The sequence below is a fragment of the Papilio xuthus genome, unplaced genomic scaffold (assembly GCF_000836235.2).
Source record: "Papilio xuthus unplaced genomic scaffold, Pxut_1.1 DF829673.1, whole genome shotgun sequence".
Classification (NCBI taxonomy): domain Eukaryota; kingdom Metazoa; phylum Arthropoda; class Insecta; order Lepidoptera; family Papilionidae; genus Papilio; species Papilio xuthus.
The window spans coordinates 484,139-508,010 of NW_013528976.1; the positions used below are offsets into that span (position 1 = coordinate 484,139).

The 23,872-nt window shown below is 34.5% G+C and overlaps 2 protein-coding genes and 1 long non-coding RNA gene across 3 annotated transcripts; 1 reads left to right on the forward strand and 2 right to left on the reverse strand.

Annotated features, from left to right (window-relative positions):
* Positions 1-115: 115 nt before the first annotated feature.
* Positions 116-8,122, reverse strand: LOC106114021 (zinc finger protein 43). The gene is made up of 12 exons (XM_013307084.1): positions 7,847-8,122; positions 7,244-7,369; positions 6,294-6,686; positions 4,986-5,156; positions 4,461-4,549; positions 3,766-3,897; positions 3,472-3,549; positions 2,592-2,762; positions 1,921-2,031; positions 1,454-1,565; positions 1,006-1,104; positions 116-314 (listed from the first exon to the last, which is right to left on the reverse strand). The coding sequence occupies exons 1-12, from the start codon at positions 7,961-7,963 to the stop codon at positions 165-167; spliced, it is 1,749 nt and encodes a 582-aa protein (XP_013162538.1). The 5' UTR covers positions 7,964-8,122; the 3' UTR covers positions 116-164.
* A 103-nt stretch (positions 8,123-8,225) lies between these two features.
* On the reverse strand, positions 8,226-11,496 carry LOC106114181 (U3 small nucleolar ribonucleoprotein protein IMP3). The gene is made up of 4 exons (XM_013307286.1): positions 11,053-11,496; positions 10,473-10,684; positions 8,923-9,098; positions 8,226-8,700 (listed from the first exon to the last, which is right to left on the reverse strand). Exons 1-4 carry the CDS (start codon positions 11,187-11,189, stop codon positions 8,677-8,679), a joined length of 549 nt encoding a protein of 182 aa, XP_013162740.1. The 5' UTR covers positions 11,190-11,496; the 3' UTR covers positions 8,226-8,676.
* Positions 11,497-12,253: 757 nt separating this feature from the next.
* On the forward strand, positions 12,254-22,114 carry LOC106114190 (uncharacterized). The gene is made up of 2 exons (XR_001227697.1): positions 12,254-12,326; positions 21,160-22,114. It is a non-coding gene; the product is annotated as an uncharacterized LOC106114190 (long non-coding RNA).
* The last annotated feature ends 1,758 nt before the right edge of the window (positions 22,115-23,872 follow it).

Below are 23,872 nucleotides of genomic sequence, written 5' to 3' on the forward strand. Positions count from 1 at the left end.
TGAGTGTTTAGCCGTTTTTATATAAGTTTATTATAATGTCTCACGAAAGTTTGAATAATTTAATATGTAACACACCTGTAAAAGGCATTAATTTACAAATAAATAAACGTAACCGCGAATAAAGATGTTTTACTTTATTTGAGAAATTTTTATTATAATTCTAATTAATTCGTTGTGTCTCTCTTGCGGTGTACACGACGTACGTGTCTCGACAGACACGAATGCCAACTGAAGCGCGCGTTACACGTGCCGCATTTGTATGGTGCCTCGCGCGAGTGTAATCCAGACACGTGTCCGCGAAGTTTTGCCTGGTTCTGGAATTACCCACATCGTAAGACAGTCGATAGCTCAGTGGTTAAGCTAAGCAGGTCTTAAGTTCGAATACTAAACCAATGTGTTATATTTACTTATGTACATTTATTCAATCTTACTAATATTATAAATGCGAATGTTTAGAACAGTCTTTCCCAAAGTGTGATATAACGCCCCCTTGTGGATGCTGCAAGTCTCAAGTTGCGGGTTATAGTAAAATTTTCGTTTAGAATTCTCCATTAATATACATATATAGGTCACAATAATTAATTAATTTAATTTGAAGTTATAGTGGTTTTTAAATATGTGAAAATATGGGGGCGCTAAAAAAATATTTATTCTCAAAGTGGGCAGTAGATGAAATAAGTTTGGGAACCAATGGTTTAGAAGGTATCTCCAAAACGTCTGCATAGATCTTGATGAAATTTGGCGTACATATAGAACATATTCTGGAAGAACACATAGACTACTAATTATGTTTTTTTTTTAATACCTAGCGGACGGACTCGCGGGCGACCACTAGTATTCTTATAAAGGAAAACATCGTGATGCACATATCTGAGAAAGTCAAAGATATGTGTGTAGTTATGCACTGGGTCAGCATTCACTATCACATAGTCTCACTTAGGTGATTGTATGAATGTTTTCGTAGTCCATACATACATATATTTTGGATGATGTAAATATTCTTACCGGAAATGCCTTCCCACAATGATGACAAAGATGACCTGCTTGGTCCTTTTCGTGGACATTTTGCTTATGTAGGTATAAAGATGTATGACTTTTGAATACCTAAAAATATTTTAAAAAATCTATATTTAATTTTGACTCTGTTAAAGAATTTAATTTCCGACCCACTTAACAAATATCCCACATTAGCCAATATAAGTTGAAGTTGAAACTATTAACTAGTTAAATTTGATTTGCAATATTTAATGACAAACATCGAGACAGGTGAAAGTTTGGGAAGGGGAATTTGACAGAGAAGAGGATGCTTTTGTATGGGAAATATCGTCTTTCTGCAGATGCATCTGCAATTGCGATATCTAAAGACAAAAGCTTCGCTTTATTAGCGAATTTAGAGCCGTATGCTTGTTTACTAGTTTATAAAAGTATAAAAACTTATCAAAAGATAGTTTACCTTTTGGCAGTCTGTACATTTGTGTACGTAATTTTTTAAGTGATCCCAATCCACGTGGTCTCGGAGTCGAGTCTTGTTTGCGAATCGTTTGCCACATTCACTGCACATATATCTTTAAAAAACAACTTTGTTTAAAAAAAATGACTTCAACACTCTTTTTAATACGAATCGATTGATACCTCACTCGTTAAAATCTGTTCACTCGTTTACGATACAGATGTTATAAAGTAATTTACATACAACCTTATTACGTAAGGAAGTGAATTTACATATAACAGCTGATAGAAATGGAAGAAAGAGCATATATTTAACATATAAGTGGGCTAAAAAAGACATAAGTAAATTTTTACTTTAAAACGCACTTCCCGCGAAAAATTTCAACTAAAATATTATTGTTACTTGTCAAAAAAAAGTCAAAGATTAAACAACACAGATAATCCAATATTTGTCATAGAGTAAGTACTCACTTGAAATCATTCTCAGAGACATGTCGCATGCTGATTTTCATATGTTGTTCGTACGTAGCTTTAGATGAGAACGTTCTATTGCACGGCTCGCAAACTAAATCACCTTTGGCTCTGTAAATAAATTATTTGATTCCATCTACCGTATAAGTGTATACGAGACATTAACATTACAAAAAAGACTTTATCCGAGCAGAATAAAAAAAAATCTGGTAGAAATATAATCTATGTTATTTAGTAATACTATATTCTTTCTTTCTTTCTAATGGTGAATGATTTTTTGAAATAGCGTCAGTAATTTTTGAGTTTATTAGTTATATACTAAAGTACAAATATATCCTCTGTATAATAGCTGTTTTTCGCGGCTCCATCTTCGTAATTAAAAAAAAACTTAATAACTAGTCTATGTGTTCTTCCAGACTATGTTCTATATCTATGACAAATTTCATCAAGATAAATACAGCCATTCTGGTGATACCTTCAAACATACAAACATTCGCATTTATAATAACTTACTAATATTATAAATGCATTTAGATGGATGTTTGTTAAAAGGTATCTCGGGAACGACTCAACAGATCTTAATGGAATTTGGCAAAGTATTAACATTTTTTTTATTCCGGACGGAGTCGCGGGCAACAGCTAGTTAGTAATAATATATTAAGATATATTACCTGGCAGTATGACTATCCATATGTCTGGCTAGATTTCCTCTCCATTGAAATCTTTTGTCACATTGCGGACAAGGATATGTCTCTCTTTGCTTATTCACTGATGCTTTAATCTCTTCTATTCTGTCTCTTTTCTTCTCTGGATTATCTTCTAGAGGAGAATCTTTTAACTTCCTTGAAACAGTTTAAAGATTTAGAAGGACAAGAAATATTACTAATAGTATCATCATCAGCTCACTATAAGTCCTGAGGGTCTCGGAGCCTACCCTAAGTTTAGGGTGATTAGGCCATAGTCAACTACGCTGGCCAAGTGCGGGTTTGCAGGTTCTTGGTTCGAATTCCGCCATGTATTATACCAATGTGTTTTTCGATTTACATATGTACATTTATCTTGTCATGGTGAAGGAAAACATCGTGATGCTGCACATATCTGACAAAGTCAAAGATATGTGTGAAGTCACAGCACTTGGCCAGCGTGGTTGACTACGACCTAGTCATTAACTTAAGGTAGGCTCCAAGCCCCTCGGTGGGGAGCTGATGATGAATGACAGCACTTTTTATGACGTTTGTATGTTTGTAAAATATAATCTTGTACTTGAAACTTAGAAAGGAATTAAAAATCTATATATATATATAAAAGAAAGTGTAAGTGTTAGTTACACTATTTATAACTCAAGAACGACTTTACCGATATGCCTGAAAATTGTTGAGGAGGTAGCTTAGAGCCAGGAGACGGACATAGGATACTATTTATTCAATTTTTTCTCGAATCTATGCCTTGAATAGCTGCTTTTTATTTAACTTATCTATATTAAGTTTTTTCAATATCCACGTGGACGGAGTCGCGGGCGACAGCTAGTATTATATAAAATAAAACATATACCTGACTTTTAATAATATTTGATGTTTTGAGCTGGTTTTTACATGTTTTTGTAAATTGGATGTTGTTGTGAAAGACAATCTGAAAAATAAAATAAGCAAGTTTTTTTTTTAACATAAAAACATAACTTAATTTTATAAAAATAAATAATTATATTATAATTTTTTTTTATTTTGAAAATTGAAAATTAAATTGGAGCATCCTGTATAGTAAAGGAGTGAACAGAATTTGACAGAGTGTCAAATACGTCTTAAATTAGTTTTTTTATTAATCTCATATTCTCTATCTCTTTCTTACCTGCATGTTTCACAATAAGGCTTCCTTTTCTGTCCAGTTTCTATGCGATGCGTTTCTACATGTTTCCTTAAAGATGTCTTCCATCGAAACGTCTTCGAACATAGTTCACACGGGAAAGATGGTTGTTCTAAACTAAGAGAGAGAAAGAGAGAGAAAAAGAGAACTTTGTAGGATTTTTTATATTTCCAGAACTAATGAGAACGAAATTTGACACATTCAAAGGTAATATGGACAAGATATAAAAAAAAAATTAAAAAAAAACTTTGATCATGAATTATGATCGAATTTCGACTAATAGGCGAACACTAATAAAAATTAATTATATATACAGTCGAACCTCTATAAGCGAGAAACTCTAGAGAAACCTCAATACGCGAGAATAGCGGTTTTTCACTCTCGCTCATCCAGATTCAACTGTATATCTTATTTTAAAAATAATATATTTCTTATGTGCCAACGGCATTTACCAATGTGTTTTTCTATTTCTGATTTACATATGTACATTTATCCCACGTTCTTACGCTTAAAGAAAACATCGTGATGCTGCACATATCTGAGAAATTCAAAGACATGTGTGAAGTCAACCCGCACTTGGTCAGCGTGGTTGACTATGGCCTAATCACCCTTAACTTAAGGTAGGCTCCGAGCACCTCAGTGGGGACGTATAGTGAGCTGATGATGATATTTCTTATTACCTGTTGTCATCTTGAATTTTTTCAATAATTTCATCCTGATCACAATTTAATTTATTTTCCATTTGATAATCTACACTGTAAGAAATTAAACGTTATTTAATCTTACTAATATTATAAATGCGAATGTTTAAATAGGTGTTTATTAGAAGATATTTTAAGAACGGCTGCATGGATTTTTATGTAATTTGTCATAGATATAGAACATAGTCTGGAAGAACACATAGACTACTAATTAAGGTTTTTTTAAATTGGTAACGCAGCAAGTTTCTTACTGCAAAGAATTAAAAATAGCCTATGTGTTCTTCCTGACTATGTGTTGCGGGAGCATCCTGGATGTAGGAGGCACAAGACCGGTCATCGTGGCGATTTGGGGCCTATGCCCAGCAGTGGGCGTCTCATAACTGACAAGAAGATGTTCTATATGTATGCCAAATTTCATCGAGATCTGTTAAGCTGTTCCGGAGATATCTTCTAACATACATCTAAACATTCGCTTTTATAATATTAGTAAGATAAGCTACATCACCTTTGGTAATGCGTTATATTATAATGTTTTGTAACACTTCTCTTGCTTATAAAGTTGTTATTACATATGACACATTGAAATCTCTTCTTATGTCTGTTCATATGATAATTATATGAAATTTCACTTGAAAAAGTACATTTACATATGTTACATTTATATTTTGATGCATTCTGTGAAGAAAAAAAAACAATATAATGAGTGTCCATTGCACAAATTGAATCCCGTCATGTAGCAATGTGTTACATATGTACATTTATCGTATGTTGTTACGGTAAAGGAAAACATCGTGATGCTGCACTCTGAGAAAGTCAAAGATATGTGTTGAAGTCTCTAGGTTCTCGCTTATGAAGGTTGGTTGGGTGACAATGCCTCACTTATAGACGTTTCTCTCTAACCCGAGTTTCTCGCTTAAGCGAGAATATTCTCATATCTACAAAGAAATTCACAGATATATATGAAGTCAACAGTGACATTTTTTCTCGCTTATGAAGGTTGGTTGGTAGACAATGACTCACTTATAGACGTCTCTCTCTAAACCGAGTTTCTCGCTTAAGCGAGAATATTCTCATATCTACAAAGAAATTCACAAATATATCGCTTATGAAGGTTGGTTGGTAGACAATGACTCACTTATAGACGTCTCTCTCTAAACCGAGTTTCTCGCTTAAGCGAGAATATTCTCATATCTACAAAGAAATTCACAAATATATGTGAAGTCAACAGTGACATTTTTTCTCGCTTATGAAGGTTGGTTGGTAGACAATGACTCACTTATAGACGTTTCTCTCTAACCCGAGTTTCTCGCTTAAGCGAGAATATTCTCATATCTACAAAGAAATTCACAGATATATGTGAAGTCAACATTGACATTTTTTCTCGCTTATGAAGGTTGGTTGCTTAAGCGAGAATATTCTCATATCTACAAAGAAATTCACAGATATATGTGAAGTCAACATTGACATTTTTTCTCGCTTATGAAGGTTGGTTGTGTGACAATGACTCTCACTAATTGAGATTTATTTCGAACCCGAGTTTCTCGCTTAAGCGAGAATATTCTCATATCTACAAAGAAATTCACAGATATATGTGAAGTCAACAGTGACATTTTTTCTCGCTTATAGAGGTTTCTCAAGAGTTTCTCGCTTATGAACGTTGGTGGAGACCAAACAATGTCGCTAGATTATAGAGGTTACTTGTTTAAGAAGGTTGGTTGGTACTGGACAATGACTCTCGCTTATAAAGGTTTCTCGCTCAACCAATACCTGTATTGCATGCATTGAAACGAGATAAAATGCGTTAATTCTTACCAATTCATGTTTCAAATAAATATGGTCTTTCAAATCATCTGCATTCGGAAATACTATTATACAATTTTCACATTTATATATCGAATTTTTATATTCTTCTTTGCAAAATAATATACTTCTTTCTTCTTCTATATCTTCTACGCTTAATTCAATCTCTTTGTATTCTTTAGTATATATCTCATTTGATTTACTTGATTTCTTTTTTCTTTTTATTTCTATTAAAGGTTCTCTGTCTCCGGAATCTGTGTCTTCGCATTTTATATTACTTATATTAACATCCCATATTTTTTCTGGTTTGATGTCCTCTATATAATTATCAGATGTTATTACTGTATCTTCAATTTTATGATTCGCTAAGTTTGATGTTGATTTTATAAGTGATAAATCTATATTCTGAAAAAAAAATAGTCGTTTTTGAAGAAAAAAAATGATCTTACTAATGCATATTTATAGATGGATGGATGTCGGAAGGTATCTACGGGTAACCGGTAACAGCTGTATGGATCTTGATGAAATTTGACATAGATGTAGAACATAGTCTGGAAGAACACATAGGCTACTTATTTAGTTTTTCATAGTACCGCCAGACAAAGTTATGGGCGTCAGCTAGTCAGATATAAAAGTAAGCTACATTTGCCTGATTCAATTTATCTAAGTTCGTCCAGGCTATGTTCTCTATGTATGCTAAATTTCATCAAGAAAAGTACATCCATTCTGGAGATACCAATTTTTTTTTATACGAGAAGAGGCAAAGGAGCGGTGGGAACACCGAGGTGATCAACAACACCCGTGGACATCTGCAACACCAGAGTAACTGCAGATGCGTTGCCAGCTTTTAAGGTAATGGTATGCTTGCTTCTTGAATTTCCCTAAGTCGTATTGGTTTGGAAATACCATATATAAATAATATAATAAAAGATGTAAGCATCTATTAATTTAATCCTACTAACCTGTCTCAAATAATTCTGAAACATTTCAAAATTACGAACAACTTGTCGCTTGAATTTGGTAAAGCGTGATATAATCGCATCACATTCCCAGCACACAGACATTGGTGTGCTTTCATTCTGCATTACCTGAAATACACAAAAGTAAAAATGTTTTACTGTCCTCTATAAATGGACAGGCTATAAGACAAGATATTTGGTGTCTATTTAATTTTTGTCATTTTAATGCTGATGGCAGCATTCTGTAACAATGGTGTGGCTTGGAACTATACAATATAGATAGATTTAACTGTCACTTAACATCAACATGCGTATTTAAATCAGAACAAAGCGAAAGATGTCATTTCCAAGCAATTGCTTATCCAATGATAGAGAACAGTGTTGCAGATGTACTGTGTAATGGATATAGAGAACGTAGAAAAGAAGATATAGAGGGCATTTCCCTTATTATTGCTCCCCGCCTCTTCCAAATCTTTTTATCATCCTTTATAAGAAACTGGAGGAGTTAAATTAGGCCTATGGAACGCGGGACATTAGTGAATATTAACGTCGATAGACCAGTATACCCCAGAGTGTTGGTAATAATTAATTGATAAAGAACTTTACCGGTATTTCACTTAGAATTTGTAAAAAACATTTCTTCTTCCAGTAGTCTTCAAGAATTAACATTTTTCTACCTACACAAAGGCATCCTATACACAAAACACCGTCAGTTATCTCCATCGGACCGTCTATATTGTAACGATAGTAATTATTGTCTTTGTTTCATTTAGAAATTTCAATTATTTAGTAAAAACTTGAGTTGAAACTAAAACAACGAAGAAAAACCGAAACCAAACATATTTGACAATGTCACTGTCAAATTTAAGTCATTCATTCTAATTCTATCACTCATTCAATGTTACCATTTACAAATGTTTTTTTTTTTATTTATTTTAGAAAAATCTAAACAATAATTCTAATATTAATATTCTTAACATTTATTTACACAAAACCAAAATGTCTTTTAAATGAAAAAATTTACATATTTTTCCAAAGCTAGGGGATATAAAGCGAGTGTGGCCACTGAGAGTGCTGATGCTACTGCAGGCCGAGACTCAAAGATTTCCATAACTGCGACCATGACAAATGCAAAACCCATCATGCGAATATCAATAAAACAGATATGCAAACCAATAGATTCCTACTCATAAACACAAATGTTAAGCGAAATAATAGGTTCCAGAGGGTTGTTGGGGAGACTTCCTTAAGTGTTGCCATACAACACAAAGATTTCGATAAGAAACACCTGTATAAATCTATAATACAGTTATGTAAGACTAAAACAAATGATAAATTTCAGTAGAAATAAATAAAACAACCTTTTTTACTTATATATAGTTTATTTAAATATTTCCTTACAAAAACTTAGATGCTGTCATTTTTTTAACTTTTAACTATACAGCATCAAAATCGTCTCTCTGAAACAAATAAAATTAAATTTATTAATTATTCTATTACCAGAAATATTATTTTAATAGTAATCATCATCATCAGCTCATCATACACCCTCACTGAGGGGCTCGGAGCCTACCCTAAGTTAGTGCAAGGCAATCAACCACGCTGACCAAGTGCGGGTTGACTACACACATATCTTTGAATTTTTTCTCAGATGTAAGTATTATAGATTAAAATATACATACCATTTCATTGTACTCCATAATATGTTTCTTAATAGCCGATGAATCTATCCATGTGACGAAATCTTCTAATGCTCTTGTCACTAGGAATGATGGGTTCTTAACAAGTTGAGCGCCCACTCTCACATGTCCTTGTTCAATCAATTTTGTTGCTTCTTTCAAATTCTCTGACATTTTATCTAGGAAAAAAAATTACGTATTGTAATTTCTACGATAGTTTTTCATAAACTTTTGGTTACATTAACCAGTTATTACTAGCAGTCGCCTGTGACGCCGTCCGCGTGGAATGAAAGAAAGCTTAATTTGTTCAAGGCAATTATTCAATTTATTCTCTGTTTTTTTTTGCCCATAGACATTCGCAATTACATATGCGTTGCCTTTAATCGACGGAGGAGAGGATGCACAGAAAGAAAATATTTTCCCCTTCCATGCATCCTCTCATCCGGAAAGTCCACTTCCACTTCCCAACCCTTCCTCATAAGAAAAAGAGGGGAAGGAGGACTAAATTAGGCCTCCGGGACGCATACTCATCAGTCTGTAGTTGGAATTGCTTCCACTTCACGCCTGTCTGCTGTGTGGTCGTGGTAATTCACCGGGCGAGCCGGGCCGATTCGTGCGAAGATGTTAAAGCTGGCTCTACCTCTTTAAGAGCAATTCATTGTCTTTCCATTAGATAGCGTCATCAGAAAAGTAAAAGATACTGGCACATATTGGCGCCGTGAGATTTTATATTTTTATCAAATCAAGTAATCTTTAGTTATATTTTTCATTATAATTAAGAGTGAGTTTTTACAATGAGCTGAGAAAGTGTTGTCTTTAAAGTTCTTACTTATTATATCATAGTGTCTTGTTGTATATTTTTTTTATAAAGTTATAATTATAAATTGATAATAAATATTTTAGATTGAAGAGTGCGTTGCTTTTTTTTGAACAATCCCACCTTCCTTAGACCTCCATGAACATTTCAAGACTAAGATAAGATAAAATGTTTAGCCGTTCTGGAGTTTTAGAGAGACTAACAAACAGCAATAGAATATTATATATATATATATATAGATAACTCAAGCAATAAAACATCAAAAATACTGTTAATATTATAGACAATAAAATGAATCAATGAACCTTGAAATCGTACTTTAGTACTCGTAAATAATGTCTTACTAATATTATAAATGCGAATGTTCAGATGGATGGATGTTTGTTTGAAGGTATCTACAGAATGGCTAAACAGATCTTGATGAAATTCGACACAGATGTAGAACATAGTCTGGAAGACTACATACATATACTACAGGCTACTTATTAAGTTTTTTTTCCACACTGACAGAGTTACCTGTGACAACTAGTAATATTATATACACCCAAGTTTGGTAGCTCAATTGATGAATGTTTGTTAAAAGGTCACAATGGAACAACTATATGGGTCTAAATAAAATTTGTTATAGATGTAGGATAGACTGGAACAACACATAGTCTACTGAATAGTTTTTTTAAATTCCTCACGGACGGACTCACATGTGCCTACGTTTACCACTAAAAATATGTGAACTTACTTCTCAGCATGACCACGGGTAGCCTGCGCCGACAAAATGAGCTTGCAGAGACACGTGAAGCTAGAGCTAAGTCCCATCTAGTTGGTATCAAACCCATTTGGTACAATTTCTCTAAAAGACGTGCACTCGATATTGTTCTAAAATTTGATCCTGCATCCAGATCTTTGATTTTATTGGCAATATTCCTTATATCCCTTGAAAGCACATTGTACCTAATAGAAAAAAACATTTTTGTTTTGAAAAATTTAAATAAATCAAACGTCCAACTGTTGTACGCGAATAAGTGGTAACCTCCATGAGCGAGAGGCAATTGATTTTCGTCAATGAGAAAGACAGGTAAAAGAGAAATCTCTGCAAGTCAGAAAAATATCGCAGATCCTTGGACTCTCGCTTATCCAGGTAATATTGTATTTCCAATTTTTTTACTATACAGTTAGAGAAATGGAACTATCAAAGCTAAAAAGCAATAGTTGTATTACAATGTACATAGGCGTCGTTGAACACCACAGTGTTTCCGGTTAACGCTTCTTTGGCTCCTTATAAAAAATCAATTAAAAAGGTAATATGTATTAAAACTTACAATGTATAATCTTCACGTTTCTGTATGTAAAACTTCTTCATCACCTTTACTTCGCTTAAATTGTTGTCTACCTTCCATGATATAAAATCTACTTTTTTAAGTAACTTTTTCTCGTGAAATTTCAATGCACGTACCATTTTTTAATATTCAACTAATCAGAACACAATCAAAACTATTTGATATTAAAAAAAACCTTAATAACCCAGTTTCAATAACAAACAAATGCACGTTTTAAAACTTGTCAAAACGACATTGGCATTGACTAGGGATGATCTTGATTCGATTCCTGCGATCAAATAAATCGATGTCGTACTGAATCGATATTGACTTGCACTGGAAAGTCGAGGCTTAAACGAAGAATTTAATATTTGATACTACACTTTACTGGCAATAACAAAAAAACTTTACTTATCACCATGCTCACCAAAGAGTATATAAAATAAGAAGGAATCGCCATCCTTTGTGTAGACTTTTATTATCTGTGGCACAAATCTCTTGTCTATGTCAAATGTGTATTATTGATTTTTGCGCATATAAAGAGTACAATTTGATTATTTTCTCTACTGAGTTTTATTAAATTATAACATCACAAACATTCTGTAAACCAAGTTTTTACATGGTTATACTAAGTTTGAATAAGGAAACTGTGGAAATCGAAAATAATGTGGTGGATCGTTCCTTCTTCTGTTGTGATTAGAGCCAGTGATACTGATATATTAATTATGCTCGACAATATAAAGTTATTAAAAAATCCTTCTTCCCATATTTGGATGCTGATCGGAACTGGTAATAATGAAAGATTTATTAACATCACTGGAATATATGAAGAACTGAGTGAATTATTAGTAGAAAGCTTGAGTGGATTCCATGCATCTACCGGATCGGACTTAAATCTTGCCTATTTTAACAAAGGAAAGAAAAGACCTTTTAAATTATTACAACAATTTTTTGGAATTTCAAAAAGCTTTTGCAGGTCTTGGAGATTTAAATTTAACAGTGAAAAATTTACGAAGCCTGTTCGACATCATCCAAAAGTTTATTTGCCAAATGTGTGGTACTAAAATACCAGTGGATGTGGATGATGGGAGATTTCAGCTTTTCTTCAGTAGTTATAAAGCTCAGTATATTTCAACATTTAGAAAAATGCTTCTCAAAAACAACCAAACATGTTAACCCCACTTGATATGGTTGGATGGAGGAAGAAATCTCCTATAAATGGTTTGAGGGACATCAACTACCCTGTCTAGTCAGTGACTTCATTGGGGATTCTTTAGGTAATTATATAGTTATAAAATTGACTTTAAGAGACTCGATTAACTAACTTTAATTTTACTTTACAAAAAGTAAAGAAGCAGATTTTTTTACGACTGATACCAAACATTTGAAGTGTCTGGAATATGATCGACGGCTCCATACCCACTTTGCGCAAAGCGATCACTGCAATTCTATTTTCTTTAACATCCCATTCTAATATGATAATGAACACGAAAAAATATGAAGAATGGCGCAAAATAGAAATAAGTTTTTAAAACAATATACATGTTTTAATTTCAAAATCTTTTAATACTAAAAAAGAAAATGTTTAAGTAACAGTATTTATGGCCAGGCACGTTTTTATAATTTTTTCTAATTTCAAAACTATTGCGATTCTGTGATAACGAAGTTAGCCACGCATGTATCACCAACTTTGATTGTCGCGAAATTGTGTAGATCAATGTTTGAATTATTTATAAGCTATAATTTCATAAATATTTGTCTTTATTAATCCTACTAAAAATAAAAACATAACTGCAAAAAAAAGCGAAGTTTACCCTACAGTGGTTGTTAGTAAAACTGCCTAGTCTTGCTAGATGTGACGGCGCATTATGGCCAGATCTCATTCCGTTTATTTTTGTTATGAAATCTCGACTTACATTAGTTTTCAATTTGTCATACTATGGTTTAACAGGTTATCTTGGATACTTCCATACCACTTTCCCTTGTTTTCATGGCCTTTCTTCCATATTTCCGTCCACAGAGTATAAATGTTTTCCTTTAATATTTATAATATAATCAGTAAAAGGAACGTGTTCTCGACACGTAGCGGAACCTTTTTATACGTTTTTACTTATAATTTTTATATTTCGAACGTAATGCATTTTTTCATCCTTTCTTGTTGCTATTTAAAATAACAGCTGTAAATATGTCTTCAAACAAACAGTGCGTTTTCTCTTTTTACTTTATTATGTAACATTCCAAGGTTCCTAAAAATCCAACCGCTATTTTCCGCTATTTTTTAAAATTAGGTGTAAATAGAATTAGTTAGTGAATAATTAGAAGTAGTGACCCCTAAAATTGGAGGGATACGAGGGGAGCCTCGTTTTGACAAAAACGTTTGCGCTTTAAGGATCGTGGTGGTGACCACAAAATGGACCTTAACGTTAGCGGTGGCGGTGAGAGTAACGACCCCTATTTACCCTTTCTCAAACCAAATTATAAAATACTTTATCCAGAGAAATCTGTTAATACCGAATTTATAGTATTTGTCGAAGTAACCAACAAAGACAGTCTGGGCAACAAAAGCCCCACTTACTTCAACCACATTTTTGCAAATGAATTAAAAGGGGTGACGGCAATACAAGGAATAAAATTTGGCAATACCACAGTCGTAAAGATGAAAACTACGATAAGTTGTATAAAGTGCGACCCCTTGTTGATAGGTTGAACAATATATATCAAAGCAATGCATCTGTTGCCGACAGATACGGAACTTTTTACATGTTTTTATTCATAATTGTTATATTTTTGAATTTAGAACTTTATATGTTTTTTCTTCCTTTTTCTCTATTTTTAAACCATCAGTTGTAAATATATTCTTGTAACAGTGCGTGCTTTTCTCCTTATTTCTAATAATTCTATTTAATATTTTCATTTCATCTTTTTATTATATAACTTAATATTCCAAAATTCATCTTAATCCAAACGCTCTTTCCATCCTAACATATTCCGTCGTCTTTAGCATCTATAACCAATTTCTAACAAACATCCATATAAGCTTACAAAATCATACAGAAAGATAAAATCTGGACATAATGTCGGAGATGTGTTTGGTTCAATCGATATAATCACGCATGTGCATCAACTAATGTTGACCAAGATAGTAGTACATTGCGAGGTTTTCAGTCCGGACCTCAGCAGAGCCTCCTGATAACCTCTAGAGCTGCAAACATGATTCCTGAGGAGATTGTCCGTCTTGCCTACATTTTCGTTCTATTCGTAACCAGCTTTTATCTGTGGAAGATCCATAGATGAATGGATGATAAAATTTAAGGGTCGCTATAGCCTAAAACAATTTATGCCTATGAAACCCGTAAAGCGAGGTTAAAAAGTGTGGTGTCGTGCAGACGGCAGTACAGGATACCTTTATCAGTTTCAAGTTTATACTGGCAAAAGCTAACTGTTGAGACAGGACTGGGCAGTAATAACTAATAAAATAACTCATACTCAACCAAATTGAAAACTCATTTCAGCAATTTTACGACAGACTAGATACCCTGGAAAATGCAATAACATTTGCACATATAGAAAAGATGCACCCTAGCATAATCGACGTTTTATATCTAATCGAAGAACTTAATCAAGTACAAAACGAAATTAACGGAAATTTAGAATTTGCTCCAAATATGAATAATATTCACATGTGTGAAAAAACAATTAATTAACCCGAAAATCCTTACCTTGTTTTCGGAAATAACGGGTACGCGAATCCCCACGAGCCTACATGGCTATAGCATAACAGAAGATGAAGTAATCTGCGCACACCTTGAATGGAAGACCTAACTACACTCCAACGACTGCATAGTTCAACTCATTGAACATGAAGAACAATTGTACATCATACAACAAATCAAGGATTGTCCAGCTATTGAGCTGGAAGTCATAAAAATCATATGCAACAAGAATGTTCAATACCAACGCAACAAAGGCGTTTTTCTTATAACAACAAACAATAGCTGCAAGATGCAAATACAAGACAGAACTCTGTTGACTCATCACAGTTACATCAACGATAGATAAACTATACCAATACCACGTTGCATATCAAACGCCGAACGTGGCATCAATCAAGATAACTCTAGCCAACCTAAAGGACACCCTACACCACTCAGAAGATATTGATATCCCCAAAGAGGACACAATAACTATACCATCAACACCCAGTTGGCCATCCATAATAATATATGTACACCTAGGTATTCTTCACTGCAGTCGGAGTCTAGAAACTGTGGTGGAAACCTAGATCGGCGCAAATCACAGCTCAACAAACACACACCTGAAGAAATCCGGCTTCGGTCGCAGCCGTCATTGTTCCTTCATCTTAAGGGCGAAGGAGTTATGTCCTCGTAACTATGTCCTTATACAAGGACAACCTTTGTTATTTAGAATAATTAGGTAATAAGATACGTACGTACGTATCACATATCTTCCTGGTACTCGATAACAGGAAGACATTATCATTAAGTTTATAGCCCTTTCTTTTTATTTAGAATTTTTATATTTTATTCTTCCTTTTTCTAATCCAAAATTGAAGGTTGTAAATAAATCTTCAAACAAAAGTTAAATAAAAAGCAGCTCTTCAAGGCATAAATTCGAAAAATATGAATACATAGTATCCTATGTCCGTCTCCTGGCTCTAAGCTACCTTCTCACCAATTTTTAGTCATATCGGTATATATATATTCGAAGTTTAATCTAAATCCTACCGCTCGTTTCCTTCCTCTTTTTACGTCGTCTTTATAAAACTTTAAATTTTATTGAGATACCGAGGGAATAACCATCCCTGTAACTTATTGTGCTCGTTTCTTGAATCTATAAAGTTCTGGCAAGCAGGTGATTAGCCCACTGTGCCCTATGCTGTTGGCGAGACTGCCGCTTTTGTCGTTGGGCGCACTGTGGACGCCCTCAGCCCCACTACGATGACATAGGACTTTAAGTCAGTAAGTCATAACTTATTGCATTTGTATTCCATATTAAATGTAAGCACCATACTTATCCTAATCACCTTTATCTTATCTTGGGAAGTCAAGTTTTTGCCTATCCTCAAAACATGCAGAACAATATGTCCACTCGTCATGTCAGCATCTGCGGTAACAATTAAAGAAAATAGTTCGATAGCAATTTAGAAATCTTGGCTTACTACCATTGTCATCACATAGGTAAATAAGAAAACAAGACAAGACTGGTAGGCCCGATGTATAATTTTAATTATCACCCCGAATGTAATGTTAAAAGTCAATGTAATTCTTTGCGTTCAACAATTATAAAAATGTATGGAACACAATTATTTTTTTATTTTTACGAACATTGATAGCGTAAGAACCCATACCCGTTGGAAGGATACAGAATAAGGCAATAAAGCGAATTGAGGAAAAGCCAGTAACGCAAGCAAGCCCCGGCCACGAGGAGCGCGCTTGAGCCCTGAGCAAGCTATGAACTTAAAAAAATGTTATAACGATTTCAAGTGGCCGCTTGCTCGTTTGCCGCCTTATAATATAAAAAAAATACGGGGCAGTCATGCCGGCAATAGTGCGAAATAAGTAACAGTTCTTTTAAATTTAAATTAGCAAATTATTTTTCTGTAACCAGTTTTATTTACAGATACCCAAAATACAGTCCACTAGAATAAATCCGGCGTTATTATTGACATCGACAGCAAAACGATAAATTAATTCTCAAGGGTACAATCCTAACTTGACACGGGATCTCTTAGGAATAAGATTCTGTAAAGAACTTCTGCTGGACGTAGGCCTCCCCCATCGATTGACAAGTTTAGGCTGAGTATGATGATGATGATGGTGAAAGAACTTCTACGCAGTATAAGTGAAGTTAATATAAAATATTGTAGAGCGAAGAGTCATCCTATAAGAAAGATGGATATTTAAATCTACATAACTAGGTATCACCACGAAAACCCAAAAATCATAAGGCAAGATATCAAACTATATCAATTCAAAATAAACATTTGGACCGTTCATGACAAAGTGCTTGGTGGGGGCATTAACGCTCTGTTATAACCTTATCTAATATGAAAGGGGTGCACAGACAGCAATTGGGCATTGATCCTGGCATTCAAACCCAGTTCCAGGCACTTACGACAGATCGAGAGTAAGCCTTGACCATTGCAAGCCTTTGTCTACCGAGACTGCTACTATAATTGATAACTGCCGGACTACGGTCAGCGTCCGCAACCGACGAGCTTCAGACTCAACATCAATGGCAAATACGAGGGTGAATCAAAAAGTTCATAGAAGTGCATATATACTGGGTGGCGCAAAAGTACTGGCACTAAAGAAAATACTTTTTTTTTTTATATGACATTTTCTGTCATTCTGTTGTTGAAAATTGTGTAGTGAACAAATGTAAAATACACTGAAAATAAACATGAACCGTTTTACTCCCCAAGAACGTGGAATAATTGTGTCAATGTTCTTACGGAATAATTCATCAGTGATAAGAACACAACGTGAATTTCGTCGACGATTTCCCCACCGTCCGGCACCGATTGGTCGCACAATTCGACGCTTTGCCACACGCCTTGAAGCAACTGGCTCAACATTGGATAGACCTAAGTCTGGGAGACCAAGAACAGGCCGTTCAGCTGAAAATATCGATGCTGTGCGCGAAGATGTGGAAGAGTGTTCAGAAACATCAACGAGGCGACGTGCCACGCAATTGGGCATTTCCAGACGGACCCTGCAGCGTATTTTGGTGAAAGACTTAAAGATGTTCCCGTATAAAACTCAAATGACTCATCAACTGCTGCCTGCTGACCACCGAGCTCGTCTAGATTACTGCCAGCGCGTCATAAACCTCAACCTTGAAGAGGATGATTTTCCTTCAAAATTGGTTATGAGTGACGAAGCGCATTTCCATCTCTCAGGGCATGTCAATAAGCAGAATACTCGGTTCTGGGGCACTGATAATCCGCGCATTATTCAAGAAACACCTCTACACCCACTAAAAGTTACTGTATGGTGTGGCATCTGTGTTGACAGAGTGATCGGACCCTATTTTTTCGAAGACGCTGGAGGCAATGCGATAACTGTCACTGGAGAATGCTACAGAACAATGTTACGTGAGTTTTTGATACCCAGTTTGGACGAATTGGGGCTGGAGCACATCTGGTTTCAACAAGACGGCGCTACGGCACACACAGCGCGCGACACTATGGACTTAGTGAGGGACGCTTTTCCAAGCCGAGTTATCTCTCATTTTGGCGATTTGCCTTGGCCTGCAAGATCACCCGATCTGACCAGTCCAGACTTCTTTCTTTGGGGTTTTTTGAAATCTCGGGTGTATGTGAACAAGCCACAGACTCTCGCAGCTCTAAAAGAAAACATTCGTCAAGAAATAACGAACATATCGCAGGAAGTGTTACGGCAAGTTATGCAAAATGTCATAAATAGGGCTCAAATGTGTATCAACTCTGGAGGTCACCATTTAAAAGTCATCATCTTTAAATCCTAATGGTACGAAATTTAATGGCACAAATATACATTTAAAAAAACCTAAATCTAGTTTTCTAATTTAGAAAAAATGTTATAGCTGAACCAAATAGGGTCTTTACTTTTGCGCCACCCAGTATAATCAGTAAAAGGAACGTGTTCTCGACACATAACGGAACCTTTTTATACGTTTTTACTTATAATTTTTATGTTTCGAACGTAATGTATTTTTTCTTCCTTTTTTGTTGCTATTTAAAATAACAGTTGTAAATATATCTTCAAACAAACAGTGCGTGCTAATATTATTTCATTATTCTATTTTATATTTTCATTTTCTCTTTTTACTTTATTATGTAACATTCCAAGGTTCCTAAAAATCCAACCGCTATTTTCCATCCTCTTTATTTTCCGTCTTGTTTAGAACGAATAGTGAGTGTGTTTTGTTTGTCAGTGTTTTTTTATTATTAAAATTAGGTGTAAATAGAATTAGTTAGTGAATAATTAGAAGTAGTGACCCTTAGAATTGGAGGGATACGAGGGGAGCCTCGTTTTGACAAAAACGTTTGCGCTTTAAGGATCGTGGTGGTGACCACAAAATGGACCTTAACGTTAGCGGTGGCGGTGAGAGTAACCTATTTACCGTTTCTCAAACCAAATTATAAAATACTTTATCCAGAGAAATCTGTTAATACCGAATTTATAGTATTTGTCGAAGTAACCAACAAAGACAGACTAGGCAACAAAAGCCCCACTTCAACCACATTTTTGCAAATGAATTAAAAGGGGTGACGGCAATACAAGGAATAAAATTTGGCAATACCAGAGTCGTAAAGATGAAAACTACGATAAGTTGTATAAAGTGCGACCCCTTTTTGATAGGTTGAACAATATATATCAAAGCAATGCATCTGTTGCCGACAGATACGGAACTTTTTACATGTTTTTATTCATAATTGTTATATTTTTGAATTTAGAACTTTATATGTTTTTTCTTCCTTTTTCTCTATTTTTAAACCATCAGTTGTAAATATATTCTTGTAACAGTGCGTGCTTTTCTCTTTATTTCTAATGATTCTATTTAATATTTTCATTTTATCTTTTTATTATATAACATAATATTCCAAAATTCATCCCAATCCAAACGCTCTTTCCATCCTAACATATTCCGTCGTCTTTAGCATCTATAACCAATTTCTAACAAACATCCATATTAGCTTACAAAATCATACAGAAAGATAAAATCTGGACATAATGTCGGAGATGTGTTTGGTTCAATCGATATAATCACGCATGTGCATCAACTAATGTTGACCAAGATAGCAGTACATTGCGAGGTTTTCAGTCCGGACCTCAGCAGAGCCTCCTGATAACCTCTAGAGCTGCAAACATGATTCCTGAGGAGATTATCCGTCTTGCCTACATTTTCGTTCTATTCGTAACCAGCTTTTATCTGTGGAAGATCCATAGATGAATGGATGATAAAATTTAAGGGTCGCTATAGCCTAAAACAATTTATGCCTATGAAACCCGTAAAGCGAGGTTAAAAAGTGTGGTGTCGTGCAGACAGAAGTACAGAATACCTTTATCAGTTTCAAGTTTATACTGGCAAAAGTGATACTGTTGAGACAGGACTGGGCAGTAATGTTGTGAAATCATTATGTGAGCCTGCAAAAGCGGCAGCATCGCCACGCAGTGCTCCAGCACTGCTTTAATATTTGATCCTACACTTTACTGGCAATAACAAAAAAACTTTACTTATCACCATGCTCACCAAAGAGTATATAAAATAAGAAGGAATCGCCATCCCTTGTGTAGACTTTTATTATCTGTGGCACAAATCTCTTGTCTATGTCAAATGTGTATTATTGATTATTGCGCATATAAAGAGTACAACTTGATTATTTTCTCTACTGAGTTTTATTAAATTATAACATCACAAACATTCTGCTAACCTATAAGTTTTTACATGGTTATACTAAGTTTGAATAAGGAAACTGTGGAAATCGAAAATAATGTGGTGGATCGTTCCTTCTTCTGTTGTGATTAGAGCCAGTGATACTGATATATTAATTATGCTCGACAATATAAAGTTATTAAAAAATCCTTCTTCCCATATTTGGATGCTGATCGGAACTGGTAATAATGAAAGATTTATTAACATCACTGGAATATATGAAGAACTGAGTGAATTATTAGTAGAAAGCTTGAGTGGATTCCATGCATCTACCGGATCGGACTTAAATCTTGCCTATTTTAACAAAGGAAAGAAAAGACCTTTTAAATTATTACAACAATTTTTGGGATTTCAAAAAGCTATTGCAGATCTTGGACATTTAAATTTAACAGAGAAAAATTTACGAAGCCTGTTCGACATCATCCAAAAGTTTATTTGCCAAATGTGTGGTACTAAAATACCAGTGGATGTGGATGATGGGAGATTTCAGCTTTCTTCAGTAGTTATAAACCTCAGTATATTTCAACATTTAGAAAAATGCTTCTCAAAAACAACCAAACATGTTAACCCCACTTGAGTATGGTTGGGTGGAGGAAGAAATCTCCTATAAATGGTTTGAGGGAGATCAACTACCCTGTCTAGTCAGTGACTTCATTGGGGATTCTTTAGGTAATTATATATTATATAGTTATAAAATTGACTTTAAGAGACTCTATTAACTAACTTTAATTTTACTTTACAAAAAGTAAAGAAGCAGATTTTTTTACGACTGATACCAAACATTTGAAGTGTCTGGAATATGATCGACGGCTCCATACCCACTTTGCGCAAAGCTAAAAAAGAAAATGTTTAAGTAACAGTATTTATGGCCAGGCTCGTTTTTATAATTTTTTCTAATTTCAAAACTATTGCGATTCTGTGATAACGAAGTTAGCCACGCATGTATCACCATCTTTGATTGTCGCGAAATTGTGTAGATCAATGTTTGAATTATTAGCTATAATTTCATAAATATTTGTCTTTATTAATCCTACTAAAAATAAAAACATAATTTTGCAACAAAAAAAAAGCGAAGTTTACCCTACAGTGGTTGTTAGTAAAACTGCCTAGTATAGCTAGATGTGACGGCGCATTATGGCCAGATCTCATTCCGTTTATTTTTGTTATGAAATCTCGACTTACATTAATTTTCAATTTGTCATACTATGGTTTAACAGGTTATCTTGGATACTTCCATACCACTTTCCCTTGTTTTCATGGCCTTTCTTCCATATTTCCGTCCACAGAGTATAAATGCTTTCGTTAATATTTATAATATAATCAGTAAAAGGAACGTGTTCTCGACACATAACGGAACTTTTTTATACGTTTTTACTTATAATTTTTATATTTCGAACGTAATGCATTTTTTCTTCCTTTTTTGTTGCTATTTAAAATAACAGCTGTAAATATGTCTTCAAACAAACAGTGCGTTTTCTCTTTTTACTTTATTATGTAACATTCCAAGGTTCCTAAAAATCCAACCGCTATTTTACATCCTCTTTATTTTCCGTCGTCTTTAGAACGGATAGTGAGTGTGTTTTGTTTGTCAGTGTTTTTTTATTATTAAAATTAGGTGTAAATAGAATTAGTTAGTGAATAATTAGAAGTAGTGACCCTTAGACTTGGAGGGATACGAGGGGAGCCTCGTTTTGACAAAAACGTTTGCGCTTTAAGGATCGTGGTGGTGACCACAAAATGGACCTTAACGTTAGCGGTGGCGGTGAGAGTAACGACCCCTATTTACCCTTTCTCAAACCAAATTATAAAAGAAGTTATCCAGAGAAATCTATTAATACCGAATTTATAGTATTTGTCGAAGTAACCAACAAAGACAGACTGGGCAACAAAAGCCCCACTTCAACCACATTTTTGCAAATGAATTAAAAGGGGTGACGGCAATACAAGGAATAAAATTTGGCAATACCAGAGTCGTAAAGATGAAAACTACGATAAGTTGTATAAAGTGCGACCCCTTGTTGATAGGTTGAACAATATATATCAAAGCAATGCATCTGTTGCCGACAGATACGGAACTTTTTACATGTTTTTATTCATAATTGTTATATTTTTGAATTTAGAACTTTATATGTTTTTTCTTCCTTTTTCTCTATTTTTAAACCATCAGTTGTTGTAAATATATTCTTGTAACAGTGCGTGCTTTTCTCCTTATTTCTAATAATTCTATTTAATATTTTCATTTCATCTTTTTATTATATAACTTAATATTCCAAAATTCATCTTAATCCAAACGCTCTTTCCATCCTAACATATTCCGTCGTCTTTAGCATCTATAACCAATTTCTAACAAACATCCATATAAGCTTACAAAATCATACAGAAAGATAAAATCTGGACATAATGTCGGAGATGTGTTTGGTTCAATCGATATAATCACGCATGTGCATCAACTAATGTTGACCAAGATAGCAGTACATTGCGAGGTTTTCAGTCCGGACCTCAGCAGAGCCTCCTGATAACCTCTAGAGCTGCAAACATGATTCCTGAGGAGATTGTCCGTCTTGCCTACATTTTCGTTACATTCGTAACCAGCTTTTATCTGTGGAAGATCCATATATGAATGGATGATAAAATTTAAGGGTCGCTATAGCCTAAAACAATTTATGCCTATGAAACCCGTAAAGCGAGGTTAAAAAGTGTGGTGTCGTGCAGACAGAAGTACAAAATACCTTTATCAGTTTCAAGTTTATACTGGCAAAAGCTAACTGTTGAGACAGGACTGGGTAGTAATGTTGTGAAATCATTATGTGAGCCTTCAAAAGTGGCATCATCGCCACGCAGTGCTCCAGCTCGCCGTAACTCATACTCAACCAAACTAGAAACCCTGGAAAATGCAATAACATTTGCACACATAGAAAAGATGCACCCTAGCATAATCGACGTTTTTTATCTAATCGAAGAACTTAATCAAATACAAAACGAAATTAACGGTAATTTGGGTTTGCCCCAAATATAAATATTCATGTGTGAAAAAACAATTAATTAACCCGAAAATCCTTATCTTGTTTTGGGAAATAACGGGTACGCGAATCCCCACGAGCCTACATGGCTATAGCATAACAGAAGATGAAGTAATCTGCGCACACCTTGAATGGAAGACCTAACTACACTCCAACGACTGCATAGCTCAACTCATTGAACATCAAGAACAATTGTACATCATACAAAAAATCAAGGATTGTCCAGCTATTGAGCTGGAAGTCATAAAAACCATATGCAACAAGAATGTTCAATACCAACGCAACAATGGAGTTTTTCTTATAACAACAAACAATAGCTGCAAGATACAAATACAAGACAGAACTCTGTCGACTCATCACAG